At 43.2% G+C, this 13,111-nt stretch overlaps 1 protein-coding gene across 1 annotated transcript in view; it reads left to right on the forward strand.

Annotated features, from left to right (window-relative positions):
* Nucleotides 1-8,340: 8,340 nt before the first annotated feature.
* LOC126418860 (protein yellow-like) overlaps nt 8,341-13,111 on the forward strand; it is a 108,485-nt gene continuing 103,714 nt past the window's right edge. Inside the window, exon 1 of the mRNA XM_050085852.1 lies at nt 8,341-8,488. Coding sequence (XP_049941809.1) covers nt 8,419-8,488 — 70 coding nt within the window. The 5' untranslated portion in view covers nt 8,341-8,418. The remainder of the gene's footprint in view (nt 8,489-13,111) is intronic.

Here is a 13,111-nt window from a genome sequence, read left to right on the forward strand (position 1 = left end):
TACTTCCGGGTGTAGGTCGGCGTTACCTGGCTAAATTCACTTGACATTCGTTTTCCACATCGAAGACTCGTACGATATAATCCACTGCAAGATGACACAATTAGAAAGTATATTTAATTTCTGGACTCCAAGAACGGCGTTCTTCACATAAGTAACACCTGTTTGTGTGTGCATTCGGGAGGACGACGGTGCAATCCCGCGCCCGGCCATCCTGATTTAGGTTTTCAGTGATTTCCCTAAATCGCTTCAGGCAAATGCCGGGATGGTTCCTTAGGAAGGGCACGGCCGATTTCCTTCCCCATCCTTCCCTAATCCGAGCTTGTGCTCCGTCTCTAATGACATCGTTGTCGACGGGACGTTAAAACAGTAATCTCCACCTCCTCTGTTCGTGTGTTTAAGGTTGCGTTTTGAGGCTCAGGCAACATCGCAGTGACTATAGCCCGCCTCTGGCAGCCAGTGTGTCGTTAGCTCAGAGGTTCCCTTGTGCGTTGCAGTGCTTGTACTATAAGACATAGCAGTTCGAATCACGGTAGAAGCCGCTGACTACAACCTTTTATTTTCCATTTTAATTAATGGAGTTGCAAACTGCTAGTAAAAATTTCTTATGCGAAATCTGAAGAATGCCTTTAAACATCAATCTTCCTCCGATTTCGACTTAGTAAATTAAGTTAATATCATGGATTTCTGCATTGCAAATTCCAAGGTGCTTCACTGTAAAATAGACCCTGAAAAGATTCAAACCGACTGTCAACGATAAAATTTTAGCTTTGTTCGTCATATAGGTCTAACATGTCAGAAGGTTGTTTATGAAGTGCACATGTTCATTAATATAGTTCCCTTCTTCTAAATTTTTGCAATAGCATTTAACTGTAGACGTTTTCTAACACCGGCGTTAGCAATTCCTTTCCGTTCTCTGAAACCTTCAAAACGACAAATTTTTCTGGTTTAAATCTGATGACCTTAACTATCACTTCCGATCAACAATAAATACTTCATGAACTCCAAATGTGCAGTGTTCCTGCACTGCTACAGAGCATGCATTGCAAGGTATTCACACAGTTTATCGCATAGACTTACCATAAGGAATGAAACAAGAACTGTAATACACTTTACACCACAGACGCTCACTCTGGCTTGACGAAAACATCCAAACATTGACCAAAAGTTGCACAAATAATTGAGTTTGAAAGGAAAAGAAACGAGGTATGAAGCATTTATAAATTCATCGAATGTAGTGAGGTGGTTTCATTTCGTCCCAGTCTATAAAATTAATTTCGGGCCATACTCAGCTCTTGCCGATTAATGTAATATAATACCCGCCTACTAATCAGGGCGTCTGTCTCCGTTGCTTTTGAGCGTGAATGGAAATTGTAGAAATTTTCTGTGGAGCAACATCTAATAATAAAGCGTTTTAAATCATCAAAAGCGATGAGCGGTAGCAGGCGCTTTCGATAAAGAACGGGGGAGTGCAGCGCCGCTGCTGTCGCCACGGCCGCTGCCAGTAGTCAGCAAATGGATCCCGGAGCTTTGCCGCATACGGCGTCCAGAGGAGGACAGTCTGCAGGAAATCTGCCGCAAAATCGTTACTGGATAAAATTTTGATATCGGTGTGTCACAAAGAGAAATAGATTGAATCTGCGCTACCATTACATTCACGTCTTCAGCATTCAGACAGAAGAGGCTATAAAAATATTTTATGCCAGCTGCTCTCGATCCACTGACATTATGAACAGAAACAACGCACGCTACCGCTAGACCACAGGCGTAATCAGCTTAGAGTTTCTCTATCATGGGACAAGTTTTCCTCCAGGAAGTGCCGCAGTCTACAGTGTTGCCAGATTGTGCAGATACCGGACTTAGAGAATTAGCGAGTTGGCCAGTTTTTTTGTCCCATGTCGCGATCGGCGCGGACTTAGCCTCTGAAGCGGCCGGCCGCCGGTCAAGTTTTATGTCAAAGAGTGTACATATAGTCTGCGGCCGCGAGCTCGCCTCCGGATATCCAGCTGAAATACACTGCCGAATAACTGGCACCACGCAGGGAAGCCGTACCGTACACTGCACGCAAACAAGCTCCACACATCCCCCACACAGTGAGATGATCTATGGCCGATCTCCCACTACTGTATAACGATCTTGATTGTTCCAGGAATGTAGCAGCTGCAGCAACTGAGACACATCGCCATCGCTTGTCACGGTAATGATGCATGATACCTATACTAACAAATCCAGCCTTGCATGAGCTATCGCAGCTAGTAAGCCACTACTGCTCTTACTACCCATCCCACTGTCGCAGAGGTTTTTTTCCCACGGCACGAGCCATGGCACTTTTTTCCCTCTGCTCTTCAAATCGCTACCCTCACTCGCGTTTCGGCCACTATCTATCACCTGTTGGACCGTGCTAATGCGTAGCCTTACCCAGACGCACGGACAACATCACAGCCCAGCATCCTGTGATCCACTTACTAGATAACTAACATGTTTACGGAGGTGACAGTAGAACTTTTGGTTTGGTCACCACGTTGGCGCGGGCGTGGAGGGGTCCCATCTCTATTTATTTAGCTCGGCTCCAGTTCACCACCGGCAATGGAGGGTGTAGCTTTGACAATGCCAGCCACTCGTGCTGGCGAAACGTCAGAAAAATCATTACATGAACGTCGGCCAAAGAACCCGAGACAGAAGCCAATAGGCAGTTTGTCGTCCAGTAATTCTTTGATTTAAAAATTACCGCACTTCCAGATGCCAGTGTGGCGGTGCCCATCCTGTTTGTAAATGAAGTCGTTCGAACCAGTCTCCAACTGTGAGAAAAGAAAGTTCTCAAGCATATCGAGATATTTGCTTCCTGTAACAGTGTTCTCTCCATACACATTTTCCCGTGAAACTGCACAAAGTACATTTAATTTTGGAGAGTCCCTCTCATGTTGTACAACTTCATGTGGTTGTTCCGTACCCCATATTCTCACGTTATGACGGTTCACCTTTCCATTTAAATCGGATGTTGCCTCGTAACTAACTAACTGGAGAAAAACTGTCATGCTCTTATCTTAACAGGAACGAAATTACAGAACTCCACACGTTGTTGTTTGTCACCTTCACGAAGAGCTTGCAGCAGCTGAATTGTGTATGGTTTCATGTGTAAAAGTCGACACAACACACGCCAGACGGACATCAGGGGCATGTTGAGCTGTCGAGCTGCACTGCGAACTGATTTCTGTGGACCGCTTGTGAAACTATGGCGGATGTGTTCAACGTCTGTGTCAGACTCTCGGAAAAGGCCCGGCGATTTGCCTTTACATAAACAACCTGTTTCTCGGAATTGTTCATGCCATCGTCTAATGCTCTGTTCTGTAGGAGGATCCACACCTAGCTAGTACGAAAGTCACGCTGAACAGTTATTATTGACCCGCACTGCGCAAAATGTAGAACGCAAAACGCTTTCTGTTGTCCCGACACAATTTTTACCAGAACTGAAATGGGCACACACTGATGCTACCTGGCGGGAACCATGTGAAACTCGAAAGTTTGCTCTTTCCAACAGTATATTGTTCACGCACGTATCTCAAATAACATAATAGTTATGATTGTTTTTAAAATCGGATGATTCTCTGTGATGCACCCTGTATTTCCGGACAAGGCTGCTGCCGTTCTGCAATACAACGGAGATCTGGCGACTACAAGGACAAACTGCTGTACAGACCAGATGGGGGCAAGACAAGCACGCTGCACGAACACGTAGCACCTTAAGTCACGAAACTCACAAGAGGGACATTGTGTCAGCAACGCTGTACTAATTCGTGTGCCATGTGTTTATTGCTCGTGTGAGTTAATGAGCACTGCGCTCTCATTTAAATATATGTGGCCGAAAGAGTCAGCCTACAGGAATTGTGAAACGAACCCTGTCGTCCAGGACCGCGTGCCACAAAGGGCGCAGATTCACCACGAGATGGGGAAACTCACAGGCGTCTATTGTCTATTAATGCCTAAGCGCTGTAGTGTGCGAGTGAGACAGATGAGAACCTATGTCATAGAGAAACCCAGTAGAAGGCGTTTGTGGCCAGGGAGACGTAGCAGTGTTAAATATGGAGGACCTAAGATCGGCCATAAACGGAAACATTTATGAAAACTATTTAATTCTGTAGTAATTGAGGGAATGAAGCCACAATAATTTTAAACTGCCATCCTCCATAAATATTCATGGTGATCCCAATAAAACTTGAATATTGATCGAATCTGTAATAGTTTAGGATATACTGTTAAAGTGAAATTAAAAAGTTTTGTAACAAAGACCTGAATGCTAAAATCTGAACGCTTTGCTCGATCTTAACGATCGACATTTCATATAGAAGCGCATCATTAAAATGACAAATGTTGTAAATATCGACTCAGTAAAAAAAAAAATGGTTCAAATGGCTATGAGCACTATGGGACTCAACATCTTAGGTCACAAGTCCCCTAGAACTTAGAACTACTTAAACCTAACTAACCTAAGGACATCACATACACCCATGCCCGAGGCAGGATTCGAACCTGCGACCGTAGCAGTCCCGCGGTTCCGGACTGCAGCGCCAGAACCGCTAGACCACTGCGGCCGGCTCGACTCAGTAACTATATTTGTTTAAAAGATATAGAAAATTTAAATTATCAGTGTTTTCAGTTAAGCATCTGACCATCATTTCCTCCACACTAAACACATTGAACGATGACAGCATGACACCTTATTGAATCATTAGGTAATAGAATATTTGTTGTAAAGTTTAGTGCGTATTAGTTACTTTTATTCTTTATTTATGTATCAGAAAGCACATTGGTGCAAGACTACTGACCGTGACATTCAAAGTTACGAAAGAAATTGTATTGGTTTTATGTAAAAGAATTTAACAAAGGATATCATTATTACTTTATTTAAAACGTGAAAGTGGTCAAGCTTTGATTATTTAAATATGTTAAAATGTAAAATACTGTAGAATAAGCTGTAGCCAATCAGCTGCACGGCTTCAGTAAAGGGAACTGCACTAGTCACTTGAGCGAGTATGTTCGGCGCGCGGGAAGCGCGGCCGGGGACGGGCAGAGGGACAGTTCGGCTGGAGACACCTAAGGGGACGGATCGGATTGAGACGCGAAAGCGGACAGTCGGTCTTTAGGCAGCTAGGAAGTGAAACGACTTAGAAAATTTCGCGTTTTGTGGTGTCGCGGGACTTAGTCTCTGAGCTGTGAGCAGCTGCGCGCCTGGTGTGAACTCCAACTTTTGGTGTAAATGACGAGGTCTGGTATCGGACTTGTGTTTCGCGATGAGATTGAGAATGATCGAACTGTGTCAAATGGATATTCGCTCGAGTTTAACAGTAACTCTAAATACGACCACTTTCGCTAGTAGTTTGCTTCCTGAATAAACATTATGCTAACCAAATCGCAACTGAGTGGCCTACATCATTTATGGGTCGTTAATTTACTTCCCGATATTATTATTACCGTTATTATATGTTATATTAACTTTGTATTTAGTAAACTTGCCATCAGCCAGACAATTTAACCAAAGGGTCGTAAGTTTCTAATTTAGGGCGTGTAATGCGACACGTACGGTTCAACCCCGAGACGAGTTAGAGCCAAGACATTTCGATTAAGGGGAACCGCATGTGAGCCCGAACATCTTTGGGATGTTAGCTCGCACTCGTTTCTGTTGATATTGTTACTAAAATACCACTGATCACTTTTCCATTTTCTACAACAACGTTACATTTCAAACCAATGCCAATTTAAAAAAAAATAAATACTAATCCTTTTCTTAAAGAAGTTTACTTAAAACCAAAAAAATTAGCAATTCTGCTATGGCTAATTGATATTTTAGATTTTTTTTACTTAGCTGTTCGTAAAAAGTGAAAACCACCTATTATAACGGAGACCAAACATGTACCGAAAAGTACCGGTTATTCAGAACTAAAATACCGGTATCGGTTTTTACCGGTCGGTTTTCCCCATCCCTCGTAACGACACTTAAGCCAGAGGAACTCTAACGCAGCGTTTGTAGAGTTTTGCTCTCGTGTCGTATTCCGTTCCCTCCCGTGCTAACGCTTGTTCCCTGGTACAAGTAGGGTGACCAGACGTCCGGATTAATCCGGACATGTCCTCCTTTTTAGCTCTTTGTCCCGGGTCCGGGCGGATTTTTACAGTGTCCGGCTTTTTCTCGAAGTTGAGCGTAATACAGTTAAATTTAGAATTCGTTCGGCGGCGTCAGGGATTTTCTCTGCCTCGTGATGACTGGGTGTTGTGTGATGTCCTTAGGTTAGTTAGGTTTAAGTAGTTCTAAGTTCTAGGGGACTGGTGATCATAGATGTTAAGTCCCATAGTGCTCAGAGCCATTTGAACCATTTTTAGAATTCGTCCCGTTCTATTGTTCTTTTCTTAAATGCTTCAACTATTGGCACAGCCTTCGTGATAAACACGCACGAAGGCGGTGTTAGTACGTGGTACCAGGGTTGTCGATGTTATCATTGATCTACCTATAAGCGAATGCAAATATCGATTATTTAAAATTTTCGTTTCATATCTTCGCTTTGTATTGGCTAGGCTTCCTGTAGTTCTCGTGTGATTTGTGAGTGTAATTTTTAACCAAGTGAGTTATGTAAAATATTTGGCTGTGCCTAAACGAAAGTGTACATTTTCTGATGTCCTTTCCTGCAAATATCCGGCTTTAAGAAAGGGACACATGAATCTGAAGCGGAATGTAAGCTATGTGGAGCTGGAACGTACGTCTCAGTGGCCAATAAAGGTAAGAAATAACTCGACAGATTAACTGTCATGGTTTTATTTCATTGTTTCATAGGCATTCAATTTATTTGTATTCGGAAGGTTAAAGTGCAGTTTACATGTCGTCAGCTGCTGCTTGAATTGTAGATTTTGGTAGCGGTGCGTCGAATGAAGGGAGGTGAATGATCTTACGTTTTTCACTTTGTAAACAATTCCGTGTTGTTGACATAACAAAACAATGGAGGCCACACTGTCACCACAATCAATGTTTTTAATTTTTTTTATATATTGCTCAGTTAACCACCACCTGACCATCAGTAACAATTAACTACTGGTTCCACCGGTAATTCCCGGCAATCACGTGACTTGTCCAAAGCTGACTGGTGGTATCCTCATCTGCAGTTGACCCGTCTCATGTGTCCTCTTTTGTCTTCCTTTGTCCTCCTTTTTGAAGCTGTTTGTCCTCCTTTTTAAACAACTGCATCTGGTCACCCTAGATCAGGCTCGTCCAAACTGTGCCCCTGGGGCGCTAGCGCCTGCGATCGCCCGCGGCCAGCGCCCCGGGCGAATTCGTGTGTTGTCGCAGTGGCCGAGCCGTACTGCTAAGCTGGCCGTGATGACCGCCCGAACGCCAGCCGATAGATATATTTGTTCGCCCGTTTTCCCTTCGGGCAGAGGACGTCTCAAAAGTGCTTCAACTAGAGGTGATTGACCTACAGTGCCATATCCGCCTGAAGGACCGCTTTCTTATGTGTAACTTCTTAAAACTAAGAACCGTTCATTCCTTGGCGATAAAAATTTAACCAATTCTTTGAGGTTAGCAGTCTCACGGAGTATTGTATCAAGCCTAGACAAAATCGTTTCCTCGAAAAAGAAAAACGTGTAAAATGTTAATTGTCTCCTCTAACAATGTTGACTGTAAGAATAAATTCTATATTAATAAGTTTTCAAACTTTGTCATTTAAAATTATTACGTACAAAACAGCAAACTAAGGATCCGATTTCTAAACTCTGAAAAGAGATACAAAAAATTGTAACACGAAGTATAACAAAAAATACTTACTTGTAACTATTAACAGTAAGAATGAGACTCTATACCCCTTACATAAAATTAATTCTAAAATAGAATATTTTGTTTACGTTAGGTCTGACCGCGGGACAGTCCAGCGCAGAGCAGTGCTGTGCTGTCTCACTCGCTCTGCAGCTCTCTCTCTCTCTCTCTCGCTCCTAGGCCGACACTAGCGACACACGGTCGCGGACGGGGCGCTGAACTACGCCCGCCGGGCGCAATTCTTGGATGAGCCTGCCCTAGATGCAAGCACGTGCTAATGAGTACTGGTTAGTTGTCTGCAAATGCGTGCTCGCTCGTGTCTACTCCCATTTGCGTCGGTGTGAACGAAGCTTTCAAATGACGGCCCTCTTTGCCGCTCACGAATGGAACGCCTTCCGGGAAGGGCATCTTGCCTTCCTCGGCTTCCTAATCGTTTTCGAGTGTCACTCCGCAGGAATTTCTGTCTCCCGGACTGGTTCCGAGCGCCAGCTGACGCACCGATTGTTGTCATCGAATTTCCCGGCGCGTTCGTCCGTGACGCGCATGCGCAGTACGCTGTGAGCGTGAGTTGGCGTCCGAGTCACCTTTCTCCTCTCCCGTCCGCGTTCTATTCTCCAGTCTGCGCTATGGCCCGCCACGCGCTTCACCTGTGCCTGCTGTGCCTCGCAGCCGTGATCTTCGGTCTCTCTTCTGCCGGTAAGCGTCACTTCTCCAGCGACCACTCTTCACACGGTGTTACCACGATATATACCAGTTACCGACAATGCGACTTATTTCTTTCATGTTCAGTTTACACTAAATACACGGTAGCATTAGTAGAGTTGGCATTTGTTATCAACAGTCTTCCTTTGCCAAATGCTGCCCGAGCATTTTTACGCACTATCAAGTGTCGAGCTTTGTGTGATTGTCCTGTGAAGAATACGGCATTTTCTGCATCACAGAACACCTTTCATCATTCTGTATTTATTTTTCAATATGATATACACAGCTGTCAATATACTTAATAGTATCGATTGCAGTACGATTTGCGATAGAGGTGTCTCATTTGCAAGCACACATTTCAAATTCTGTGGCACACATTAGCGATACTACAAGCGAACAATTTTACCGTGTGTCTTTTCGTCGGGGCAGAAACAACTACTACCGACGAAAGAAAATAATATTACTTCGGTTAGATCTACGTTTACGGATATTCGAACGGCTACATTATAAATTTATAATCCAGCAGCCAAATGAAGCAGTGTAGTTGGAAGAACGGCATTTTTCCATCAGACTGTGTACAACTTTCATTTTTGTTATTTTTCGCATCTCCAGTTTCGGGCATTGTCCATTCTCAAATGTAACACACGTGCCTACATCATTGTCACTGATACAAAAATTGCGTGCCATGCATAATTGTGCACGCGGTTTTTAAGTGCGGTTCTAGGCGCTGCAGTCTGGAACCGCGAGACCGCTACGGTCGCAGGTTCGAATCCTGCCTCGGGCATGGATGTGTGTGATGTCCTTAGGTTAGTTAGGTTTAACTAGTTCTAAGTTCTAGGGGACTAATGACCTCAGAATTTGAGTCCCATAGTGCTCAGAGCCATTTGAACCATTTTTGAACACAATGCCCGAAACTGGTAGCGCGAAAAAGTAAAATGTTCCACACTCAGTCAGGTGAAAAAATTTCCTTCTTCAAATTTATTGAGACTTAGAAAATGATTGAAGCAATACAAGTGACAGATTTGAGACGTTCCACATTTTTTTCTTTAATCGGTAATAGTTATGCTGCCATGAAATGGGATTCATTTGATTTCGCAATATCTTCAAATACATATGTCATATTTCCCGCAAAAAGCGGTACTTATTATGTTTCAAAAAACCTTATAACGCCCGTGGACTCTTATTTCATCAAAACATTGTATTCAAGTTTATTTTACGCTTCGACTCCAAAGGTTCAAACTTTTGCGATGATGAATTATGCCTAGTACTTACTGAGATACCAAAACCAACATACACCAAATTATTCAGTGATACACGGTGTACCTTTTTATGACATGAAGTACTGACTAACACTGTTCCGCACTTGAATTGCGCGTTCAAAACTAAAAATTGTATATGTATACTGAAGTCGAAATTGCCGTCTGATTTGTTTTCGATGGGCCCGTAATTTGTTTTACGCGATGCTCCTCATCCAGCCACGCTGCCCCAACACGTCGTTTAGTTACAAAATACCAGTCACCGTCCTACGAAACGACACTGTCATCTTAACCAGAATTTTAAAGTCGCTTAGTACGTTGCAGGAGACATTTGATTTATTTATATATTTGTATACTCCCTTATGTTTCCGTGCTTGTCTTTTGTAAGAGAAGTAGTAATAGCCCTGCCAACCACATACTTCACTCAGTGTGAGATGCTGTGTACAAACGCTTCGCAATGGTGTTAGTAGCATTTTCAGTCGGTGAGCTTTGGAAACAGTACGAGAACTCCTTAACTCTGTGCTGTGGAAGATACTAGTGTAGCTGCCTTTCCACTACCTTCCTCCAACCTGTTGTGACGTTGCTTATGTTTCTGTGCTATATGGATGGCTGTGATGGATAGAATAGTATTTGTGCTGCTAAGAGGAGAGTATGGAATGGCACGTAGGGACACAGTGAAACCCGTTGCTGTGAAACGCATCTGTTAAACTGAGCAAGTGCTCCTTGCCCTTGAGGTATGCATTTTAGTGCCCATGTTTACTAGACGATTTTCTCTTGATAAAAAACTTTGTATAGCCGAAATCGCATAAATTCTTCTTTAGTTTTGACAACCGGTTTCGACAGGTACAACTGTCGTCTTCTAGTCTTCAAAAATTATATGTTACAAAACGTGTTCATTGTGAATTAGAACACGTTTTGAAATAAATAGTTTTTTAAGACCAGACGATGACATTTATATCTGTCGAAACAAGTTGTCACAAATAAAGAAGAATGTATGTAATTTGACTATAGAAAAACTTTACAAAGTAAAATAGATCGCTCCTTCCAATTTCTATCTTGTTTTGGACCACACTACCACCTCCGAAAGTTGCATAATCTACAATCTTAGCAACGACAATGCAGGTACATGTATTCCACTGTCAGACAGAACGATTTTCGGTTATAACTTTCGACTCGGTAGTTTTGGGATCACGGTCCCTTGTCTTAGATTGATACATTTACCATTCCCCATCAGACCCTTAAGCCTGTATCATCTTCACGGAATCGCGCTGTATAAGGGGCTCAGTCGCAAATTCTGTGTGGGTTCTGCTACGGATTGTGTTGGGTCTACCTACCAAGAAAGTCTCAGTCCGCTCACAAATTTTTTTGATATTCTATATGATCGTATTTTCGTTACAAGCGTTGGTGCGGTATTGATTCTTTTCTATACAAAAAAATATTTGAGATTATTAGCTACTACGGATGAGAGAATCAGGTACTGAAGAGGAGGTATGAGATTACAAGAACGAGATTGGCAAGATAGGAGCTGGAAGCTGCGTAGTAAAAACCGATGATAACTGTAGAACGATCGCGGGATGATGATCGCAGTAAGTGTACATTGTGACACGCACGTCACAGCGATCTCCACAAAACAACGTAGGCGTTCTCAGACCTTCGCACTGCAGCTTGAGAGCTTCAAAGTCACTCAAGAGCTACTCTGAGACTACAGTGCAGGTATCCACTGCAGACAGGATTGTGTTCGCTTTCACCGAGCGCGGTCTGCGAAGGCCACAGAGCACACAGCTGCAGCGCTGTTGCATGATTCACAAGAAACGTAGCTGATCGGCATAGTTAAAGCGTGATAAAATCGAGGAAACAGAAACATTATTCAGATTACAATTACCTTTATGCCAACGGTTTAACTACGCTACAAATGGCTTTCATGTTTATGAGTCTTCCATGAAACAGCTTTAAATGCTTGATGATGCAGGTGTTCTTGAATTCATAATGCCATGAAGTCCCTTCTTGGTTTTGTGTCCTGCTTGTACATTATGAAAATTTCATGTTTGATAAAAATTGAGACTAACGTACACCTCGCCGCTTGAAAGAACAAACTGCGATGTGATATTACAGAAGATGACTACACAATTACTAAATACCTTATCACGAAAGAAACTGCGATGAATTCTTGTAGTGACTAGAACAAGCTTGCTCCAGAGAAGTTTTCTCATTTTCTTTAAACACCTACATCTACATTGATACTCCGCAAGGCACCCAACGATGTGTGGCGGAGGGCACTTTAAGTGCCACTGTCATTACCTCCCTTTCCTGTTCCAGTCGCGTATGGTTCGCGGGAAGAACGACTGTTTGAAAGCCTCCGTGCGCGCTCTAATCTCTCTAATTTTACATTCGTGATCTCCTCGGGAGGTATAAGTAGGGGGAAGCAATATATTCGATACCTCATCCAGAAACGCACCCTCTCGAAACCTGGCGAGCAAGCTACACCGCGATGCAGAGCGCCTCTCTTGCAGAGTCTGCCACTTGAGTTTATTAAACATCTCCGTAACGCTATCACGGTTACCAAATAACCCTGTGACGAAACGCGCCGCTCTTCTTTGGATCTTCTCTATCTCCTCCGTCAGACCGATCTGGTACGGATCCCACACTGATGAGCAATACTCAAGTATAGGTCGAACGAGTGTTCTGTAAGCCACCTCCTTTGTTGATGGACTACATTTTCTAAGCACTCTCCCAATGAATCCCAACCTGGTACCCGCCTTACCAACAACTAATCCCACATGATCATTCCACTTCAAATCGTTCCGCACGCATACTCCCAGATATTTTACAGAAGCAACTGCTACCAGTGTTTGTTCCGCTATCATATAATCATACAATAAAGGATCCTTCCTTCTATGTATTCGCAATACATTACACTTGTCTATGTTAAGGGTCAGTTGCCATTCCCTGCACCAAGTGCCTATCCGCTGCAGATCTTCCTGCATTTCGCTACAACTTTCTAATGCTGCAACCTCCCTGTATACTACAGCATCATCCGCGAAAAGCCGCATGGAACTTCCGACACTATTTACTAAGTCACTTATATATATTGTGAAAAGCAACGGTCCCATAACACTCCCCTGTGGCACGCCAGAGCTTACTTTAACGTAACAACGGTAGTATAGTCTGTTTATCAACCCTGTCGTCCATCTAATGAACATTCTGTTTGCTGTACAATGCAGAGCTTGCTGGACAGCTACTGGAGGCTAATCGAAATACTGATTGTTTCTCTGCTTGTTGACTGGTGATGTAGAGTACGGCAGCTACCCTATGGAAATAAATAGCTCTGTTTCGAAATGTGCTGCTTGCTACGTATATTGTT

The sequence above is a fragment of the Schistocerca serialis genome, chromosome 9, assembly GCF_023864345.2.
Source record: "Schistocerca serialis cubense isolate TAMUIC-IGC-003099 chromosome 9, iqSchSeri2.2, whole genome shotgun sequence".
Lineage (NCBI taxonomy): Eukaryota > Metazoa > Arthropoda > Insecta > Orthoptera > Acrididae > Schistocerca > Schistocerca serialis.